This window comes from Antechinus flavipes, chromosome 4 (assembly GCF_016432865.1).
Source record: "Antechinus flavipes isolate AdamAnt ecotype Samford, QLD, Australia chromosome 4, AdamAnt_v2, whole genome shotgun sequence".
Lineage (NCBI taxonomy): Eukaryota > Metazoa > Chordata > Mammalia > Dasyuromorphia > Dasyuridae > Antechinus > Antechinus flavipes.
In genome coordinates, this window is record NC_067401.1 from 53,927,722 (window position 1) to 53,950,112 (window position 22,391).

At 44.4% G+C, this 22,391-nt stretch overlaps 1 protein-coding gene across 1 annotated transcript in view; it reads right to left on the minus strand.

Annotated features, from left to right (window-relative positions):
- The window catches only part of KCNC4 (potassium voltage-gated channel subfamily C member 4), a 71,669-nt gene extending 56,713 nt beyond the window's left edge, over positions 1-14,956 (minus strand). The window contains 1 exon segment of the mRNA XM_051993085.1: positions 13,798-14,956. Within this exon segment, the coding sequence (XP_051849045.1) occupies positions 13,798-14,472 (675 nt within the window). The 5' untranslated portion in view covers positions 14,473-14,956.
- Between the last annotated feature and the right edge of the window lie 7,435 nt (positions 14,957-22,391).

The window sequence follows — 22,391 nt, forward strand, 5'->3', positions numbered from 1 at the left end:
ACAAAAGTGATGTGAAATGGCAGAACAAGGACTCAAATCCTGTAGCATTTTTGAATCACGGGTCCTTAAAGCTCATAATATTTAGAGGTGAATGGGGCAACAAGATGGCTCAGTGGAAGGAGGACCTGAGTTCAAATCCAACCTCGGACACTTAGCTGTGTGACCTTGGGCAAGTTATTTAATCTCAACTGCCTCATCTCCCCCCCCCCCCAAAAAAAAATTAAAGGGATCTTAAAACTCATTGGTGAGGATAATGAGGTCCAGAACAGGGAATTCTGGCACATCAGAATCATTCAAACCCAAGTCTTTTGAGTTCAAATCAATTCTTTTTACTGCCTCCCAATCGAGCTTCTGAGAAGCTTGGAGCTGAAGCACAGAGGTCTATGATTAGAGAGGAGAATCATAGGCTGTTGAGACTGTAAGACATAAGATGCCTCAGACTAGCAGAACATGAAACGCCATTTGCTGCAGGCTCCTGCCCCTGAATTAGATCCCTGGAGACTCTTGACTTTCCCTTGAGCCAGAAAGGCAAGTGAGAAGCTTCAGGGCTTCCAGTATCACAACCTACCTCTCTGGCATAGGTTTTCCTATTGGGCAATGACTTTCTCCCCCTGTCCTGTAGAGAAGCCAGACTGGCGCCTGTGGGACAAATATTTTTCTAAAACAGGACTGATTATCTTTATCCCCAAACCCTCCCCTCTTCTGAACTTTCCTATTACTGTCAGGGATACTACCCTTCTTCCTGTCACTCAGATTCAGACTTCACAGCTCTGACCCACCCCACATATCCAATCAGTCATCAAACCTTAGAATTTCTTTCTCTGCATCTTGGACACTCCTCCTGCCTTCCCTTCCCTCCCAATGCCACTCCCCAGTTCATTACTTCTCTCTTGAACTGTTGCACTGGGATTTTCATTGGTCTCTCACTGCCCTAATCCATCATCAGCTCAGTTGCCAGTGATTTTCCTGAAGCACAGGGCTGACCATGTTACTGTCCTGCTCAATAAACCCTATGGCCCCAGGATCAAATATAAAGTCTTCTGTTTGCCATTTAAAACTCATTACAAGTCGACCCCTTCTTGCCCTTTCAATCTTATATTCTTCCCCCTTTGTGCATGCTGTGATCAATCATCTTAGCCTAACCCACTGTTCCACACACAGGAAAAGCCCATCTCCTGCCTCTCTGTGCTGGCCATTCTCCATGCTTGGAACACTCTCCTTCCTACTCTTCCATTCTTAGAACCCATAGTTCTTTCACTGTCAGCTTGAAGGCCACCTCCCTTTCAGAACCGTTCTTGGTCCCCCATCCCTGTCCTAGCTCATGCCATCACCCCTTCTAGTCTGTAGAGGATCCCTCTAACTATTCTGTAGATGATTCATTTGTGCTGTCTCTCACCCCCTAGGAATGAAAACTCCTTGGAGGCAGGAGGTGTTTCTGTTTTTTGACTATATCCTGTCCTTGGCACTGTGACCTGGCAAAATTGATGCTTATTGACAGATTCTATAGGCAGCTGGGGTGCAGGGGAGCGATCAGGGAAAGAATAGGACTGGCTGGGCTGTGTCTCCTGGGACCCCAAGGACACCTTGAGTGTACACATGATAATGCTTTCAGAAGGAAGGTGGAGATCCAGGAGCATTCGTACTGAGGACCCACAATTCCTGGGAATGAGGATGAGCGGGGTAGGTGTCAGTTAAGATAAGGAAAAATCCTGTCTCTAAGGCAGTGGTCCTCAAAGTGTAGTCCAAAGAATTGTTGGGGTCTCTGAAACCCTTACAGAGGGTCTACAAATTCAAATTTTTTTATTTCTAATATAGTAAATAGCTATAAATATAGCCCATGTGAACAAAAACTCTTTGAATAGATCCTCGATAGTTTTTTTTTTTAACAACATGAAGATACTGAGAACAAAGGTTTGAGAACCACTGCTCTAAGGCCTTACAGGTGGGTAGGATGGGCAGTTGTCAAGTAGTACAACTTGTGAAAGAGAGCTCTGCTACCAGAATAGCTTTGAATCCTACTCATCGATAACTGAAACAGTCATACTTTTGCCTTGCTAAAATGCAAATGTTTTGGTAAATGTGGAAATATGTTTAGAAGAGTTGCACATGTTTAACTTATACTGCATTACTCTCTTTTTAGGAGAGAAGGTAGGGAGGGAGGAAGGGAGAAAAATTTGGAACACAAGGTTTTACAAAGATGAATGTTGAAAACTATCTTTGAATTTTGAAAATATAGTTATTATTGAAATAAAAAGAAAAATAAAATGCAAATGTTCACAAATTGTAAACTCGTTGAGCACAAGAGACTATCTTTCGTTTCTTTTTGTACTTAGCAATAGTAGCCATCTAATAAATGATTGATTGGGGACCATATATTTAGAGCTCGATTTAGAAGTCAGCTAATCTAACCCCTTCATTTGACAAATGAAGGAACTGAAGCCCACTGAAGTTATAATTTGTCCCTCAGTAGCAGAGACGGCATTTGGACTTGCTTCCTCTAAGGCAAGCATTCCTTTCACTACCTCACCTTGTTCCTAGGAAGGATAATTTTGCATCTTTTCATTTATTTATAATGATCTACTGGTCCTTTCCTGAGAACAGGTTTTCCTCCTGGGAAGGAGAGAGAGAACACAAGAGTACCTATCAGATTAAGATACGTATAGATGTGTATTGTGAGGAGAGAAAAGGATAAGGGATTGCTACCAAAGAAAGAGAAAGGGTCAGAAGAACTTGCTTCTGTTTTACCCAGAGTTGACATTAGCTTCCTTGCTCTGCTCTTTGCTCATTAGAAAAATGGGCAGAAAATACTAAAGCAGGACTCTTGGAGATGGCTGAGATTGAGCCTCTTTCTGTGGGTATTGCATGGCTATGGAAACAAATGGGTGATGGGATGCTGCTGCTTCCTGAGTGGGGAAGTTGGCTCATCTGGGAGCCAAAGCTTTAAGTTAATTAGTAATTTGGAAAAAACCAAGTGCAGATAGAGAAGCCAAGAGGCTGAGTTCAGCATAAAGCAAGGGGGAAGGAAAGGAAAGAAAAAGCCCTTCTGTTTTTTTTCAGGCCTCAGTTTCCTTACAGGGACAAAGACAAACCTTCTGTGTTATCAAAAGGAACTTGCAAACCCAACAATACCAAGGCTCACAGTAAATGGCCATGACTTGCCTGGGGCCCTGAAAATTACTTTTTTTCTGGTGTAATGAAATGCTGTTCAATTGTTTTTCAGTTGTGTCCTATTCTTCATAAACCCATTTGGGGTTTTCTTGGCAGAGATACTAGAGTAGTTTGCCATTTCTTTCTCCAACTCATTTAACAGATGAGGAAAATGAGGCAAACAAGGATAAGTGACTTGCCCAGGATCACTTAGCTAATAAGCGAATAAGGATGGATTTGAATTCAGGTTTTTCTGATACCAGGCCTGGTGCTCTATCCACTATGACATCTAGCTGCCCAGTTTGTATTAGCATTTGTATACAACCTTTTGCTTTTTTTCCCCCAAAGCACTTTCTAATTTAATCATTTCTTCTATGCCATACAAATCCCTGAGAATTAGGCTGCGCATCTTACTGTATCCATTTTACAACTGAAGTAACTGAGGCACCCAGAGTTGCTTGGAGTCATGTAGGTAGTTAAAATATGGAATTCAATGCACATGTTTAACATATATTGGATCACTTGTAGACTGGGGGAGGGACTGGGGGGAAGGGAGGGAAAAATTAGAACACAGGATTTTGTAGGGATGAAAAGTCAAAAGCTATCCATGTACATATTTTGAAAATAAAAAACTTTAATTTAAAAAAATAAGATATGGAATTCAAGTTTCTCAATCCAACCTATAGATTTTTTTTTCCTTTCTTCTACTAAACCATTCTTCTATCTTAGGTACCTCATTGGTTCAATCAAGGGAAATCACTCCAGCTTGTCTAACCCCCAAACAAAAGAGCATACTCCTCTTCCCACAACATCTGGAATACAAGTTTTCCTCTCATCTGCCTCTTCCTCTCCCCCTAGGAACATAATGCATTGCTTTTCTTCTCAGTCTAAGTACTTTCAGCAGTTTCTAAGCAGGGACCATGTTCTGTCCTGTGGTCTGAAGGACTTGGAGTCAGGAAACCTGGGTGGAGACCCCAGTTCTGCCTCTGCAGGATCACAGAGTTCTTTGAAGCTGATTTCCTCATCTGTCAAATGAGCATTCCGATATTTGCCCTACCCTGCAGGGTTCCTGGGAGGAAAAGCACCACGGAATTGCAACTTATTATTCTAATATCTCTGCACACAAAGCACTGTAGATTGTAGAAAGTACATTCATATGCTTCATCTTGTCTGATCCCCACAAAATGCCATGAGATTGACAGATATCACTCCACATCTGTCCTGTAAGAGGACAATAAAGTTCTCTCTGATGAATTAGATTTCTTGAGGACAGACATGGCTTTATATTATCTTTGTGTCCTTGATCCTAATAAGCAATAGTCTGAAGCTGGGATTTCATCATTGTATGGAAACCCTCCTTCATCTCAGGCAGCCAGGTGTCATGTTGGATAAGCATTGCAATTGAACTCTGGAAGACTGAATCCTATCCCAGCCCCTTACTTATTATCAGTGTGACTCTGGGAAAAAGTCCTGAACATCTCTGAGCCTCTATTTCTTCATCTGTAAAATGGGAATAATAATAGCACTGAAGTTTGTTGTGAAGATCAAATGAGAGAACATGGGTAAAAAGCTTTGTAAACCTTAAAGCACTATGGTACATATAGTATTATATGATAATACTATAATAGTATTATTAGTAGTAAGAACTGTTTTTTTTTTTTTTTTCTGTAACTTGTAGTCTTAGAGAGCCGAACTGGATACACTGAAGGGTTTGCCTCCTCCCCCTGAACTTTTTTAGCTGACTTGTGTGAGAGACTAGCCTGGAACCCAGGGCTTTCTGCTTTCAAGGCTAGCTGATCCTCCCATTTTGATAATAAAAGTTTGTTGAATTAAGTCACAGAGAAGGAAATGGAAGTTCAAATAGATAGAAGTGGCAAGATCAAGATCACAAAGAGTAGATGGTGAAGGTAAGATTCAAATTCAGATCTGATTCCACAGCTGGTATCTTCCCCATATGTATCACTGCCTCTACAGGAAGCTCTTTGGGAAAGCAACCCATGGGGGCTCAACAGCCTATGAATCCCAGGGGCTGGGGTTTTAAGAAACTTCCCTCATATCCACAGTCTAGTATCCAGTGTGCCTGCAAAATTAACTATTTCTCATGTAAGGATGACTTGGTACTTTTATTTTCTAAAATGACTGAATGATTTTATATCTAGTTTTATGGGCAGTGGTGAGGATTCCACTTATTTCCAGTCTAAGGGGCATTTTTGGCTGCATCTCCACTCTTCTCCAAAAGCAGTCCCTACATCCTGGGAAGCAGGGTTGGTTTAAAGATCAAAACCCTTGATGTCCATCCAGCCTTCAGTTAAGAACAGCCCCACACTGCTCATGGACACTGAGTGACGCGTTTCTCCTCCCCTCTTTGCTATCTATTTCCCAGCTCATCAGCCAAGATATTTGGCCAGATGCTTCCAGGCACAAATAACTAGGTCTCTTTCAGTTCTCCTAGTTTGCCCTCAAAAGTATTGATGGGAACTGGAGGGATGGGAGGAAACCTGAACTGAACTTTTCTGATCTTGAAGAATTGTGATGGGGTGGGGTGAGATGAAGACCCTTTTTATATTTCCTAAAAGGCTTAAAAAAGTGAGTTCAGTGGGACCTAGGAACATGTGTATATGTGTGTGTGTATGTGTGTATGTGTGTGTGTGTGTGTAATGTTTCCACAAGAGTACCCTGCCCACATCTCTCTTAGGACGTCATTAGGTTCTTAATCTGTACCATGGTTATGTGCCTGTCTTCCACATAGTGCTATTGTAAGCTCCCTGAGGGCAGGGAGCAATTCTCATTTGTCTATAGAGTCAGTTTCATACCTTGCACACAGGATATGTTTTTAATAGATATTTATCAGGCTGAACGAAGACCAAAGAATCTCAGGATGAGAGAAGTGATTTCTCTAAGATTCCCAGACAGATCTAGAGTTTAGTCAGGGGTCCTCAAACTTTTTAAATAGGGGGCCAGTTCACTGTCCCTCAGACTGTTGGAGGGCTGGAATATAGTAAAAACAAAAACTTTGTTTTGTGGGCCTTTAAATAAAGAAACTTCATAGCCCTGGGCGAGAGGGATCAACATCCTCAGCTGCCGCATCTGGCCCTCGGGCTGTAGTTTGAGGACCCTTCGTTTACATATTCAACCCTCTCACTATACAAATACACACACATACACACAGACATATGTATGTGTGTATATGTGTGTGTATGTATATATAGTCACATAGACACATACTTAAACACATATGCTTATGTACGTATATTTATACATATATACAAGATAAATGTTTTCTATATGTATTTATCTATTCATGTATTTATTTATTTGAGACAGTCTCTCTATTTCACCTATGCTGGAAATGCAGAGGCTACTCAAGACTCAAGCCCATTTCTGAGAAGTTTTGATTTGCTCCCTTTCTGTCTCCGGCTGGTTTATCCCTCTTTAAGCAGCCCAGTGACTTCCATTCCCTAACAGAAGAAAGGATCAGAGAAGCGATGGGGGTGTGGGACAGGCAGGACTCCCTATATGGTGCTAAAGTTAGTGTACACACTGAATCTGCTGCAGCTCAGAACTCCCAAACTTAATCCATTCACCAGTCTTGGCTTCCCTGGGATAGCAGGAACAACAGGCATGGGCTACCACATCTAGCTCCATTTTCTCATTTTACAGACAAGGAAATGAGACCCAGAGGGATGAACTGATTTGCCATAAGCTCACATAGTAACACCCCACAAAAAAAATTGGTTAGTGGCAAAGGCACTGATGTCTGGTTCTGATGGGCTTTTTATTATACCAGGCCACAGGTTGCTGTAAACTCAAACTGGGTTAGAGACACCTACTGATGCTCCTTATATTGTCTCCCCTGTCAGACAGGGAAGATGAGAAATAGAACCTCATTTCCCAGAACTCCAGGGGATGGGGGTTGGGGATAGGACTGCTCAGTTTCAGAATGCGACAGCGTTTGAATACTGAGCTTTTTTTCCATCTGCAGATCCCACAGAAACAAAGCAATGTTTGAAGAAATGTTTAGATGGGTTTAGATAGATCCAAAGCTGATGGACTTAGGACAGGTCACCCCACATTTCTGTCAGAACCCCCTCAAGGTATTTCTTTTCAGTCACCAGGTCTGAATCCTCAGTTTCCCCTCTTGATCCATAACATCTGACAGAAACCTTTCCATTAACCTATTTCCACCAACCTTGTGTGTCCCGGAGCATCCTGAATGTGCCCAGATATCCAGTATGGGGATAGAGCTAGGCAGAGAAGGAAGAAGAAGAAAGGGAACCATAGAATTATAATATTTTGGAGTTGGAAGTCACCTTAAAAATATGTCAGATGAGAAAACTGAGGTCCAAGAGATTGGCCTAAGTCTCCTTCCAGTTTTGGAGCCTTGTTCTTTATACTAACTCTGAAACGCTTGTTCCTAATGCAGATCAATTGCCCGTTCCATGGAAAGAAAAAAAACTAATGTTGAGTGTCAAAGATATCTCTCTGGTCCAAGGAGACAATCAAGGTCAGAAAGAAGTCCTTTCTATATGAGACTTTGATATAGGGGTTTCCCCTCCAGTGACAAATGGCAATATCCCCCAGCAACCTCATAATGGAAAATGGTCCCTGGGAAAACTAGGCCCAGGGGCTCAGGAGAGAGATTGCTCTCAGATACCAGGGCTCCATTTGCAGCTGTGTTCCAGGGTGATCTTCGGTGTGAAATTCCAACCCTCTGCCATCATTTCTGGCCAGCCCAGAGAAGGGGCTACATCTGTCCAAGCTTAGCCTACTGTCTGGCATCTTATTCAAGGCTGGCATTAGGGACTCTTAAAGACAGTTTATATTGGGTTGGAACCTGGAAGATTCAGTGAAAAATGTCAACACTCCAAAATATCCAAGTCAGATCAGGTCATGGTATCCATTACTTTCCCCTGAAAAATCCCAGAGGCTGAGTCTCCCTGAAATAAGCCAGTCCTTTGATCATTCTAAGCATGACCACTTGGGCTGTGTTAACTAGACAAGACTACCAAGAGGCCAAATGCTAACTGGCTCCTTTTGTGTTTTGAAGCCAAAAAATGGTGCACTGGGTCTCAGGCCCTAGCCACCCTACCCTTCATCCCTCTTCCAAACCCCAAGAAGATAAGGAATAGGGAGAATGAAGGCCACAGATATCCAGATTTCTTCTTCTCTACTCTCCACTTTTCAAAATAGTCTAAATTTATTTTCTTTAACCTACTCCCAACACCCTCCCCAGTAAAAAAAAAAAAACCTAAAACCCTCAAAAAACAACCCAAACACCTCATTGTCCCAGAAACAAGATGTTCAAAAGCAAATGTTACTCTGTTTAGAGAAAGGAGACAGAAAAACAAAAACAGAAGACTTGGGTAGGAAATTGCTTGAGGCTGGAACAGAGAACTCAGGCTTCTTCCTTTGCCTTAAGGGAGCCAGGAGAAGGGCCCAGGAGATCTGGGCACTCTCTCTTGAGATCCCCTCACAGTCTTTCAGAATTTTGGTTTTTCTGGCAGAGACTGGGCAGCTGCGAAAGTCCAGGAGAGTCAAGAAACAGGCTGAGATCTGTCATGTCTCTGTTCTGCACAGATCCCTGAATCCTTCTAAGTCCCAGGCATCCTTCTAAGAAGGATAGTCCTCCTGGAGCAAGATCGAGGGCCTTGAGGTGGACAGGTAAATGGCATTCTGATTGTTTTATTTGATTCCACTTCTTTTGAGGGCAAATACTATCGCTGGGTGTCTTTCACTGCTCTTTCTGTCACCTCCTCCATAACTCCCTTTTCCAACCTTCTTCCTGTCTCTGATCTGAGATCAGATTGTACCCTGGCTTTGTAGGAGGCAACTCTTGGAGTGAAGTTGGCAGGGAGAGAGGGGCATAGGGAACTGAATAACAATGAGCTCGGGAAGAGATTGGAAAAGAGGATGAAAAGAACCATTTCCCTGATTCTTTCTGACTACTTGGAAGGAATTACTTGAAAAGGGGAAAGCCATGCATTCAATCATAGCCCCCAAATGCAGAAGCACCCCCATCTCTGCCTGGGCAAACATTAGTGCCTTCAAAGTGGTTCTTGGACCAGACCCTATCAGCCTTCTCCATACCAGAACCCTGGTGTATCAGAACCCAACCACAGTCCTGCCAAGGCTACCCAATCTGGCCCTGCTATTGTCCTCCTCCTTTCTTCTGGCTGGGAGATCTGGCCAGTCTTGCCAGGACCACCTGGGTGAACCCATTGCCCACTCTGACATCCACCAAAAGGACAGGAGAGAGCAATTCCACTAACAATTATCATAGCCAGAAACATCATTCTTCTGTTATCTCAGAAAGGGGCTTATTCCATCTGTCCAGAGAGGCTTATTTAGAAATCATTACAGTTTAAAAAAAAAAAAAAAAGGAGCAAGGTCTGATAGTGGGAAGTCAAGAAACCTGGGATGTAATCCTTTTTGTGCTCCAAATTGGCTAGTGACCTTGGGAACATCATTTGACCTCTGAATTACAGGCTGTTTTAAGTGACCTCTAAGTTTCCTTATAGTTCTGACTTTCACTATTAATCTTAGTCCTTGCCCCAGGGCACCATCAAACACTGTGTTGATCCTTCAGGTCCCCAGTGGCTCTGATATCCTATTCTTCTGTGACTTTATAAGGCCCCACAGAAAATTGGGTGCAGTTATTTTTGGCTCCAGGGAGGGGGTTCTGGTTATTTGGTTTGAGCAGCTCAATCAAAATCACCATTAATCTAACTCTGAAGCCACACCAGGAAATATTCTTACTTGCCTTTGGGCAACAATCAGGGATGTGGCAGCTTTCACCAAGGGCCAGACTAGCATTACCCACTGCCTGGAACAGAGCAGGCAGGAGCTGAGGCAATAGCCTCATTCTCAAGCTGTATTCCAAAAGCACCTTGAAGGTGATAGATCTCCAAGAATGAGGCACCTGGCTGGATTTGAACTTGCATGGGACCCCTGCCAGGCCTGTAGCCAAGCAACAGGCTCCCATAACCAGCTTTGCTTGATTTTAATTTATTTCTATTTTGCTGCTGTTATAATCCACTTCTTCAATGACTGAGCTACTTGTCTGCTTTCTGGGGTCTGAAAAGTCTGGCCCTTCTCTCCCTAATAGTCTTGAATTCTTGACTTCTACCCCATAAATCCCCACATTAGACCTGATTTGTGCCTAAGTTCCCAAATTCAAGGTCCTAAATACCAATGTTAAGAAATTTATTCAGAAGGAGACATTTGGACTTCCCTCCCCTTGGCAGCTAAATGGTCTAGTGTATAGAACACTGGGTTTAGAGTTGGGAAGGACCTGAGTTCAAATATTACCTGGGCAAGTTACATTATCGCTGCCTGCCTCAGTTATCTCAACTGTAAAATGGAGATAATAATAGCACCAGCCTTCCAGGGCTGTTGTGAAGATCAAATGAGATAATAATAGGGGCAGCTAGGTGGTCCAATAGATAATGTATTATCCCTCAGATCAGAAAAATCCAAGTTCAGATCTGATCTCAAACACTAGCAAGTTGATTGACCCCAATTGCCTCCCTCTCTCCATAAAAATACGATTATATTTGTAAAGTGCTTAGCATAGAGTCTGGAATATAGTAGGTACTTAATAAATGCTTATTCTGCTCTCCTTGTTTCCCAGCATATCTTTAGTGACATTTCTAGAATTCTTCCAAGCATAAAACAATGAAAGGGGCATTAGATTTGGAGATAAAAGTCGCTTGTTTGAACGTCTGTGACCTTTGGTAAATTACTTTATTTTTCTAGGGTTCATTATCATATCTGTAAAATGGGTAGTGGGACTGGATGACTTCTAGGTCCCTTCCAGTTTTAAAACTATGATTCTTTACATAACTATGAAGATGTTGCACCAAGGTCATCCTCAATTTACAGATAAGGCAACTAAGTCTTAGATCTACTGAAGGTCACACAGGTGGGAAGTAGCAGGTCTTCTGACTCCCAAGTCAGAGGGGTCCCTTTGAGGTCCCTTCCAGTTCTGAATGCTACGTGATTATGTTTTTCCCACTACAATGGTGAGGATACAAGCACCAGAGGCCCAGATCAGCTGAAGCTCTGGAAGGGTTTTACATATCCCTGTTTCTCTCAGGACACCTCCATCTCAGTAAGATAATATTTTCAGTGTCCTTTTCAAGCTTTAAAACACTATATGAATGTCAGTTATTAATTTCCAAGAAAGGGGTCACTGATTATAAGTCCCCAGGAGCAGCTCACCCCAATTGGGATACTTAAACCCCAGATATGGTCATTTCAAGTTTTGGATCAAGGTAAATGGGCCCCACTCAAGCACCATTCTAACTGGTGCCCATGACCATATATAGGACTGAATGTCAAAGAAACTTAGTTCTGCTTTGGGATTCTGAGTAATTCAGAAGAGCTATTTCAAGCTCATCTCTCGTATAGGAAACCCTATGGCTGGGCCCGAGCTAGAGGTAATAGTATTCAAACAAGAAGTCTAATCCAAGAGCTTGGGACACAGATACCATCACAGGGAAAGGCATATTCCTGGAGGGAAGAATCTTAGAAACCCCCAAAGGCCTCAGCTTGCTGAAAGTGGGGCATCTTGAGTATAAGCTTATGAATGGACTGATTCTGGAATCCTTTGTTCAGCTCACCAGCTTCCTATCTTTTCAGCTGCCTCCCCACTACTTCAGTCATAGCCAAGTTCCCATCATTCATAATCCTCTTGCCTCTTCATCTCTACTTCTGGACCCTGACCCAAATGGAGGTCATCGGGAGGATTATCTTACTTTGTGGAGTTATTCTTGCCCCTGTCTCTTATCATTAGTGCAGGTGACTGATCTAACTGTAGCGTCTCGGTGCCTTAGTCAAAGAGCTAGTGTAACCAGCTGTGAGAAAGGCCAGGTTGGAGGAATAGGCAGTTGCACAGACTCCAGGATGTCCAAATACCCTCAACAGATGTTCTTCCCTTAATCCTGGGCTCCGGTTTGCTCAAGGAAGAAACCAATTCACACAACACTGAATTTGTTTTAGTTCATAGCAGGGGCCAGGAGTCCCTGCTGGCATACTGTCACAGGATGGGGGACTGCCCTCTGGCCCTGGCCCTCCCTTCCTTCTTAGTAAGGATACTTCCTTCCAGTTAGGATGCCAACTCAATCTCACCCACTCATTACCTTCAGTCTCACCTCATACCCTGCTTCTGCTCTGCTCTCTCCTCCCAGATGGGGGAAAGGGAACTTTTCAGCAACTGGGTTGAGGTACTGGGCATAGGATGCAGTGGGGGAAGATGGCTGCCTCACAAAACTCATTAATAAAGCAACCTGGAATGTCTTAGAGGTAACTGACTACTCCCAGAAGGAAGCACTTTGCTTTTCCCCAATTCAATTTAGCAAGCAGTTAAAAGTCCACTGACTATATACAAGACACACTGTTCTGTGCTGAAGTAAGGGGCCGTGATGGAAAGATAACCCACTAGTGTTTTATATAGAATCACAGCTGAGGAGACCCTGGGCTAAGGGTATCACTGATTGGGTAAGGGTCTCTGTCTCATACATGACTCCAGTTATTTTGAGGGCTAAACTCCATCCTATTCCTATTTTTAAATTTTTAGCCACAAATATAAATGTGTGGATAGAAGTCTTCCCCTTTTTTCCTCTAGGTTGAATATGTGTGTGTACATATAATCATACACGCTTGTGTGTGCACACATATGTTCTCATATATGCTTTCCCCCTGTCCCCCAGTCATGATAGGAGAATAGTAATCTTTATTCAAACTACTCTGATTCTTCTTCTTTCCACCCCAATACACACACACACACACACACACACACACACACACACACACAATCAGGGCCATGAATAGGAATGAAGAGGTACAAGCACCAGAACTGCATCCAAATCTGCTGCCTAAAGGACAGCCCAATTTCTGCCCAAGTCATCTGGGGTCAGGCAAAGTGGGCACTTTTTCTAAGCCCCGATGAGGCTGAGACCAGTGAAATCAGGGATCAAAGAGGCTTCATTGATTTGAAATTCTAGGCTTCTCTATGTTGCTTCCCTAAAGGTCAGAAAACTAGCCCATCTCCTCTCTACTCCACTTTCAACCCTGCCCTGCCCTTGTTTTCCACTCTTTCCTAACCTATGAAGAAATAAATCATTATATAGCTGTTTAGTTGCATCTGTTGGCACCTACGTGTATGGGAACTATAGAGTATGTATATCCATCAGGTGGAGGAGTTTTGTACTAAAGGAGTGCCAGAAGCAGTTATATAGCACATCTGAAGGCTTCTATTTGGGCATAAGCCAAGGTAACACCCTTAAATGGTCCCAGAATGGGGAGCAGGCCAGGACAAGCAGGTAGGATGGGGACACAGTTACTTTTAGGGATTAGGGGAAGGAGGAGAAGAGAACGAATAATGTCCAGCGTCTAAGATGGGAAAGAAAATGTACAGGTGCATATATCTTCCAGGAAAGTGTGTAAACAGGTGAATAAGCTCCTCAGAAATGAAGGCCCAGGTGGAAAGGTTAAAAAGACACGGGGTCACCCAGGGGGAGAAGGACCGGACCTTAGTTCCAAATCTAACTTCCCTTACATCACAACTCAAACCTGGGTTAAGATATGACCTCCCCGATGTCTCTGGTGAGGGGAGTGCACCTGATGAGAAGGGGTGAGGTATCTACTCACCCTGGCAGCTCGAGATGAATAGGGATCCTCAAAGAGCGCCCACATCCGCGGCTGCCATCCTTTGCAGGTACCTGCGCCCCCAGGGCCGGCTCCACTGCCACCCTCGTGAGGGCCCAGCCTCTGCAGGGCCAGCTCCCGCTCGTCCTCTCCGGCCTCCTCCCCGGCTGCGGGGCCGCCGTCGGGGCTCTCGAAGATGTCCAGCGCCTCCTCGGCATCTCGGTGCTGGCGGTAGGTCATCCAGCAGCAGGGCTCCACGTCGGTCTCATCGATGCCCCAGAAGGTGAGCTCCTCCTCGAACAGCGGGCCGCACACGTCTGCGGGGCAGTGCAGTTTGCCGGTGCGGTAGTAGTTAAGGACATAGGCAAAGACGCCCGGGTGCCGGTCAAAGAAAAACTCGCTGCCGCCGCCGCAACTACTGCTGCTCCCCGCACGGCCGCCGCCCCCATCCTGATCCTGCCGTCCCCCTCCGTCGGGGTCCGCCAGCCAGGCGAGGCGAGTGCCGGGCAGGGTCCGCAGGGTGCTGCGGTAGGTCTCATGTCGCGTGCCGCCCACGTTGATAATGATCTTCTCCGACGCCTCGCCCTTGGCCATTTCTTCCTTCAGACATGTTTTGGACGGAGGCTTGTTCCCCGACTTACGCCCGCGGTACGAGGATACACACACCGAGCTGATCATAAGAAGCGCTGCGGGGCTCCGGCTTGGGGCGGCCGCTGCCCTCTAAACACCCTTCCTGAGGAGGCAGCGTCAGACTGAAGGGGGGGGGCGGAGGAGAGAAGGGGAAACGGGGGGGGGGGTGCAGGGAAGGGAGGAGGAAGAAAGAGGCAGGCAGCCCCCTCCCGGCGGTGTGCCTCTGCCCCTGCCTCCCCCCCCAGGGCACAACTCCCCGAGGCTCCAAGGAAAGGAGTTAGGTTTCTCAGATGCACAGGTGGTTGGGGCTTTGGGGAGGCAGAGCAGCCAGGGAGAGAGAAAGAGAGAAGGAAAGAGGGAGGGAGGGAGGGAGAGAGAGAGAGGAGAGAAGAAGGGAGGGGGAGCAAGGCAGCAGGAGGGGGAAGCGGGAAGAGGAAAACTGAGGGCCAGAATAAGGGACACAGAGAGGTAGGGGCACGCGCGAGCACGTACACAGACACAGACACAGATACACACACACACACACACACACACAAACACAACGTGAGCGCGCTAACACATACACATACACGCCCTCCTTCCCTACAGGGGCACACTCACACACACACCCTCCTTCCCCCACCCCACAGGGACACACTCAAACACGCACACACGCGTGTACACACACACACACACACACACAACACACACACACACACACGCCTGTACAGACTCGCTGAGCCCCGCGACACCCTCCACCCCCACCCCCCCGCAAAGCACAGAGAAGCCTCCAAAGCCGCACCAGCAAGGGCCGGGGAGGCGCGCACACACAGCCCGGAGAAGCCTCACACCCGCAGCTCCCGGAGCCGGAGCCGCACTCTTGCAGCCAGACCCGGACTCAGGGCGGGGAGCGCCTTCTTCCAAGCTAGGAGCAGTAACGCCGGCGGCCGAGGTGGCGGCGATAGGGGCAGCGGGGGCAGCGGTAGCGCAGCAGCAACAAGTCCTCGCAGCAGAGGCTGCCGGGGCCCGGTCGATGCTCTCACGGCAGCGGCTCCGCCTGCCCTAGCAGCTCTTGGTCAACACGAGGCAGCAGCAGCATCAGCAGCGGCCCCGGCGGTGGCGGCATGTGGCCTCTTCCCCCCATTCATAAATCCAACGCAGAGAGGGGGGAGGGGCGGGGGAGGGGCTGCGTTGGACTAGGCGGCGGCGCCTGCAGAAGGAAAACAAGCCGGTGAGGGTAGGACCTGGGGAGGCTCGGGTCCCTGGGTCCTTGGCGCGGACTGCGAGTGGGATTCCGGGAGGTGGCGTCTGGGTGCAGCGTTGCGGGGGCCGGAGCCGGGCGGGCGGGGGAATCCGACGGGGCGTCCTGCGCCGAGCTGTGTTAAGGGGCGGGGCAGTAGCGCTGACCAGAGCTTTCGGCGCCCTTAGCGGATTATCCCGATTGATCTGTGGGAGACCTGAGTGCTAGCACCTGAGCGCTTTTAGTACTGGAGGGCTGCGCCGCGGGTGGGGGCAACCTCAGCGGAGCGCCCCAGCTCCGGGGCCCTGGGATCCAGCCGCAATGGGGGCCTCGCCATCCAAGCCTCTGCCCATGTCGGGATGGGGGGCGGGGGGGACGACGTTTGGCTGAGAGAGAAAGTGGAGGGTGGGGTGTGAGATTGGCCAAAGAGGAGGGTGAGACAGAAGTGAAGGTGGTCCGAGAAAGTAGGTGGAGGTTCTGCTAAGGCTTGGGCTGGAGACCCAGACGTCCGAGAATCTTCTTGATTTTGCCACGGATCTTGGCTGTGGACTCCCAGCTCTGGAGGCTTTTCCTGACGGCTCCGCCTTACCCAGGCGCGCCCTTAGTGGGGTGGGATGGGCGGGGCGCGGGGCACGGGGCGCTGCGCCTGGACCAGAAGGGGAGGATGAGGTGCCGGGGCGCGGCAGCTCGGGGTTTGAGGGTTGGTTCTCTCTCGGGGCCCAAGATGAGTCCGCAACTGCGCCGGGCCGAGTAACCCTGTCACTGCCGGCGCTCAGCCCGGCGTACCGCTTCTGCTCGCCTCCCTCCCTACCTCGTCACCCTCTCGGGAGCTGGCTCTTCAATCAGCAGCTCCGCCCACTGCAGCCCCAGGGACCGAGAAAAAAAAAGGAGCTTTTGACCCCTGACCTATCTCCCCTCCCTAAGTTTCTAGTGTCTCCCTAAGCAGGTGCCTCTAAATCACCCATCCGCCCCACCCATTAGCTGTATTATTGGTGTTTCGTAGTTACTGAAGGTATTCCCCAAAGGTTGGGACTGGAAAGAGAGGCTGTCTTGAAGTGAGCCATCCATAAGATACTGCAGAAAAAGAGACCTTTTGATCTATGAATTTCGGCTACTCACAGCCCCAGGAATCTAAATTGAGGAAAAGAGCGTCTCGGAGGTATTTGTATGTTTTGTTGACAACCTGATGCAACAGTCACCAGCAATTATCGCAGGGATTGAATCAGGACATTGAGGAGGCGGCTCCTGCAGTTCTTGGAGTTTGTGACTGGGAGCAGAGTCTCTTGGGTCCCTTTAGTCTTGGGTAAAAATGGTCTTCCCACTGGTGGAACAAAGAGAGAGTGCTGGAGCTGTCCAGGGTAGTGGCCGAGTCTGGGACACCATTTATAGAGAAGGAAAGAGACAAAAAGGAGACAGGTCTTTTGGGGAGACAGGTATTCGGGTTCTATTCAGAGAGACTTGCTAACATACTAAAGCCAGATCCATTTTTGGGTCTTTTATTCCCCTTTTTGTCCCTCACCTGAGGTCTCTATAATAAAAGGACTTTATGCAGCCAGAATGTGTAATCAGCTTTAGGCCCATTCCATAACAAACTCTTCACTGTACCCCACATAAAGTAAGTTCTTATGCACTGCCTGGTGGCAGCCCTCAACATTGCCTCTCTTGCTATTATTTCTTATATTGTTATTTAATTTTTATGCATTTATGTCTTTTCTACCCAAGCTGGATTGTAAGTTCCTTCAAGGCAGGAGAGTAACAATTCTTTTTCCTCTGTCAGCACCTAAATACTGTTCTGGGCACCTGAAAAGCTGGATAAATATTTATTGAATGTTGAAAATATGAACCTCACCAAAAAGTCATGTTCCTCTCCTGAGTCTCCTTGTTTGGAATTTGTAGGGTAGACTTTAAAGAAATTACTTTATATTAAGGAGCAGAGTTTGGCCTAGCTGTAGCTAAGGTTGCCACAATATTTCAGCAGTCCTATGATACCTGTAAAGGTAACTTCCATTGGTGCAGACCACTACCTATTCACAACTTCTTATCCTATGTGATTATTTTCCATATCTTTCCATAAATCTTCTATAGAGTATCGACCCAACACAATATAGGCTTTCCTCTAGGTCTTTGAATATTTTCTAGCTCCTAGAAGCAGTCTAGTGGAAACCTGATAAACACCTGATGATTGACTAATTCCATAAGTACCAATCAGGTGCAGTGTTGGAGCTGTCCAACCCTTATCTTTAGCTCCTTTCTTTCCTGGGTAATAACATCAACACTACTTTTTGAACACAAAACCTCAAGAGTAATATGAGATAGTGTTCTTATGCCCACTATGTTTCTTTCTTTGTCCTTTCATATCTATACTTCTGACTCTTTGGAAATTCTTGTTTCATAGTTCAAAATCATAATATAGAAATCTGGGGAAGAACATCAGTTTTTTTTTTTTTAAATGGGTTTTTGCGTCATAAAGATATTTGGGATAGTGCTAAGCACTGCACAGTTTCCCAAATGTTATCCAGGATCCTCTTCCCCTCTTATTTAATTATGGGTGTAGCTTATTGTTTGACTATAGAGCCTGTCCCAGATATGTGTACCCATATAGATCCTAGATTGACAGTATCTATAATAAAATGAAGATGGGAGAGGGAAACAAAATATGAGGGTTCTCTGAGAGAAGTCTAAACACAATGTAATGGAATGGGTTAGTATTTTCATATTTTCAATTTATTATTGCCTTGGTGTGGCTTCTTTCACTGACACAGAGCCCAACCATTTTGCAATTTAAAAGATGATTTTGGAAACTTATCTGGCTAAAAAAAATGTTATTACCTTTCAGCCAGCCTGGGAATGAGCTTCCTTCACTTGGACTGGCTCTATGAGGATGAGCCTGTTAAAGGGTCCTAGCTCAAAGCTTTTCCAACATCAAAGCTTGTGTTTACTTGGTATAGCTTTGTAGAAACCAGAGTTATGGTTTCATAACTATACCATAAAGAAGACGCTTTGGAATAGGACTTTTCTGTGAAACTACGTATTATCATTAACCAAAAAATGATTGATAACAACATAGAAAACAAAAATCTATATAAACTATCTTTTCCTGTAGAGTTAAATGCATAGCTAATCCTCAATGTATTATTGTAGCTTTAGACCTTAGGTAAGCTGCTTTAACCCTGTTAGATGTTATCATATCTGGAGATATTATACTAAAGTCTTTTCTGATGTTAGTTAGTACCTGATGACTCTAGAGGATGCAAATTGACACATGATCACAGAGACCTTATTGTCCTGAACTCAATCTGACTAAGCATTGAAAATTTCATAGGTTCATACTCTGAACCTGGATGGGATCTCAGAAGTCATATATTCCAATTCCCTCCTTTTACAGATAAGGAAACTAAAGCCACAGAAAATTTTGTTATTCACCCCAGTCCCATAAATAATATTTACTAAAGAGGGATTTAAAACTTGGTCTTAACATGTCAAAATTAGGGCTCTCTCCACTATATCATACCTCCTCACTAGTATTTAACTGGTTTAGACTCAAAAAGGTTCCTCAATTTTTTTTATTTGAAAACAGTATAGAACTATTATAGAATAGGAAAGAGCCAAAAGGGGTAGGGAGTTAAAATGGATAGTAGGGAGAGGGAAGTTTGAAAAACCAGGGCAAAGGAGGTACCGGGTTAGATAACCCACAAACTGCATAAATAAGAATTTAAGTTAGCAGACAAAATTATAGTAATAGGACATATAGTGTCAGGGTTAGATGTCCTATACTAAGAACTTTTAGGAAAATGCCATGGAACTCTCTTGTCTCTTAGGAGTCAGAGTCGCCTTCCCTATTTCTCCAGAATCAAACTTTCTTGCCAAGAAACCATGAATAAACAACTTCAAAAGCATTCCCAGACTAGCTGGAATTGTGCCATTTCCCTATGCAAAGAGAAGAAAAAGGAGAAAAATGAAAAATGGTTAAAAATAGGAGAGAAACTAGCACTGTGTGGCTTAGTGAAGCTATCCAACACATTTTTGTTGTTTATAGAGTTGCAGCCTTAGCTCAGGCCATGTCAACTCATGTCCAGTCTATAGTAATAGCTTTCTAATTGGTCTCTCTGTCCCAAGTCTCTCCCTATTCCAACCTATCTTTTACATGCTGCCAAATGATTTGTATAGTATGGGCTTAGCTGTGTCATTCTCCCCACTTCAACAAACTCTAGTGACTTTCTATTATCCCTGGAGTCAAATACAAACTTCTCTATTTGGCATTTAAAACTCTTCTGTCATCTAGCTCTTTCCTATTTTTCTAATCTCTTACATGTTATTCTCCTCCATGTAGTCAGTCTATGGTCTTTTCATATTGGCCCTCTTGTTGCTCCTCACACAAAGAACTTCATCTCCAACTCAGTGCCTTTGTTCAGGCTGTCCCATGTACCTGAAATGTTCTTCCTCCTCAATTCCACTTTTAAGAATTCTTGGCTTCCTTCAAGATTTAGCTCAAACACTCCTCTCTAAGGTATCTTAGATTAGAGTAATAAGAAATCAGAGATGTCTGAAGAGAAGAAAGCAAAAGGAGCCTATAGAAGGAGTTATTGTTGTTTGTCCTTCATCCTCAAAGAGGACCATTAACATTAGGTAGGTGATTCATGACATGCAAGTGAATTGGATTTAAGTAAGGGTGGACTACGTAAAGTCACCAGCCTCACTTTCTCCTCTGAAGCCATTAGCAAGATAAAGATCAGGATGACTGGAGATGGCCATAGATGCAGTAAGAGACTGTGGCCTTTTTCAATAGAAGGGGTGATAGAGAATGAAAGGAAGATGGGAAGAAGGATGTGCTGAGAGCGACCTCTGGTGAGTAATATTAGTATAATACTCTACTGCAAGTTGGCTTCAGAAACAGAATTTTAGTACTGAAAGAAATCCTAAGTGGTATAATCCAAACCTTTCAGAAAAATTTTATAAGAAAATGCTGAGTGAATTAAAAGTGAATTAAGTTGTCTTTTTTTTAAATTTAATTTTATTTAATAATAACTTTGTATTGACAGAATCCATGCCAGGATAATTTTTACACAACATTATCCCTTGCAATCACTTATGTTTCGTTTTTTCCCCTTCCTCCCTCCTCCCCCCCCCAAGATGGCAAGCAGTCCTATATATGTTAAATATGTTGCAGTATATCCTAGATACAATACATATTTGCAGAACCGAACAGTTCTCCCGCTGCACAGGGAGAATTGGATTCAGAAGGTAAAAATAACTCGGGAAGAAAATCAAAAATCAAATAGTTCACATTCATTCCCCAGTATTCCTTCTTTGGGTGTAGCTGTTTCTGTCCATCATTTATCCAATGAAACTCAGTTAAGTCTCTTTGTCAGAGAAATCCACTTCCATCAGAATACATCCTCATACAATATCGTTGTCGAAGTGTATGATCTCCTGGTTCTGCTCATCTCACTTAGCATCAGTCCATGTAGATCTCTCCAAGCCTCTCTGTATTCATCCTGCTGGTCATTCCTTACAGAGCAATAATATTCCATAACATTCATATACCACAATTTACCCAGCCATTCTCCAATTGATGGGCATCCATTCATTTTCCAGTTTCTAGCCACTACAAACAGGGCTGCTACAAACATTTTGGCACATACAGGTCCCTTTCCCTTTTTTAGTATCTCTTTGGGGTATAAGCCCAATAGAAACACTGCTGGATCAAAGGGTATGCACAGTTTGATAACTTTTTGGGCATAATTCCAGATTGGAATTAAGTTGTCAAAAGGCATATATGGACTAATGTGAGATAGGTAAAAAGAAATAAAGGGAAGGAAACATAAGTCTCATTACCCTACTTCAGTACCTTTCTCCAAGATCAACGTCCCTTATTAATGATAATATAATAACTAGCATTTATGTCATTTTAAGGTATATCACTTTATGGTTTGCAAAGTACTTTGAAAATATTATCTCATTCCCTTTTTACAATACCCCTGGAGGGTAGGTGCTATCATTATCTCTATTTAACAAAGGAGAAAACTGAAGCAGAGAGTTTCATAGCCAGCAGCTGTATGAAGGTAGATTTCAACTCAAATTTTCTCAATTTTAGGTCTCATGCTTTATCTGCTATTGATCCCCTTTCTTATCATTATTTTTAACCTTGATATTCAGGTAGTTCCAATTATTACCTCTATGCAGATCATTTACAATTCTATATACCCACCCTCAACCTTTACCCAAAGTTAAAGTTCTGCTTTTTCACATATATTAAAATTAAAATTAAACTTTTCCATCTAGATGAGAAGGAAGGAAAGTATTGGTTAAGGAAAAGGATCAGAAGCCATGGTCCAAATGGAGAAGAAGGTTAGGAAAGGATTAAAAAAGGAGAGAGGAAAAATCCACTTTGTTCCAGAAAGGAAGGAAATGTAAAGGAGTAGAAGGGAGATATTTCAGTAGAATGAGTAGAGCCTGGGACAGGGAGCCAGAGTTTAATCCAGTGTCCCTTAGATTTGATGGACTAAATAAATAGGAGAAGAGCAAATAAAAGGAGGAAAGCAAGAAGAGAGGTAGTCAAAGGAAGAAAACATTGATCATTGGTAGCAGCATGTAGGAAAACCTACTAGACTGCATGGAGTGATAAAGAGATGTATTTTATTTTATATATATATGTATATATATATATGTATAATAATATAATGGGATCTTTGGAAGAAAATACACAAGGATAACTGGTAGAGGGCAGGTGAAATTAAAGAGCTGAGAA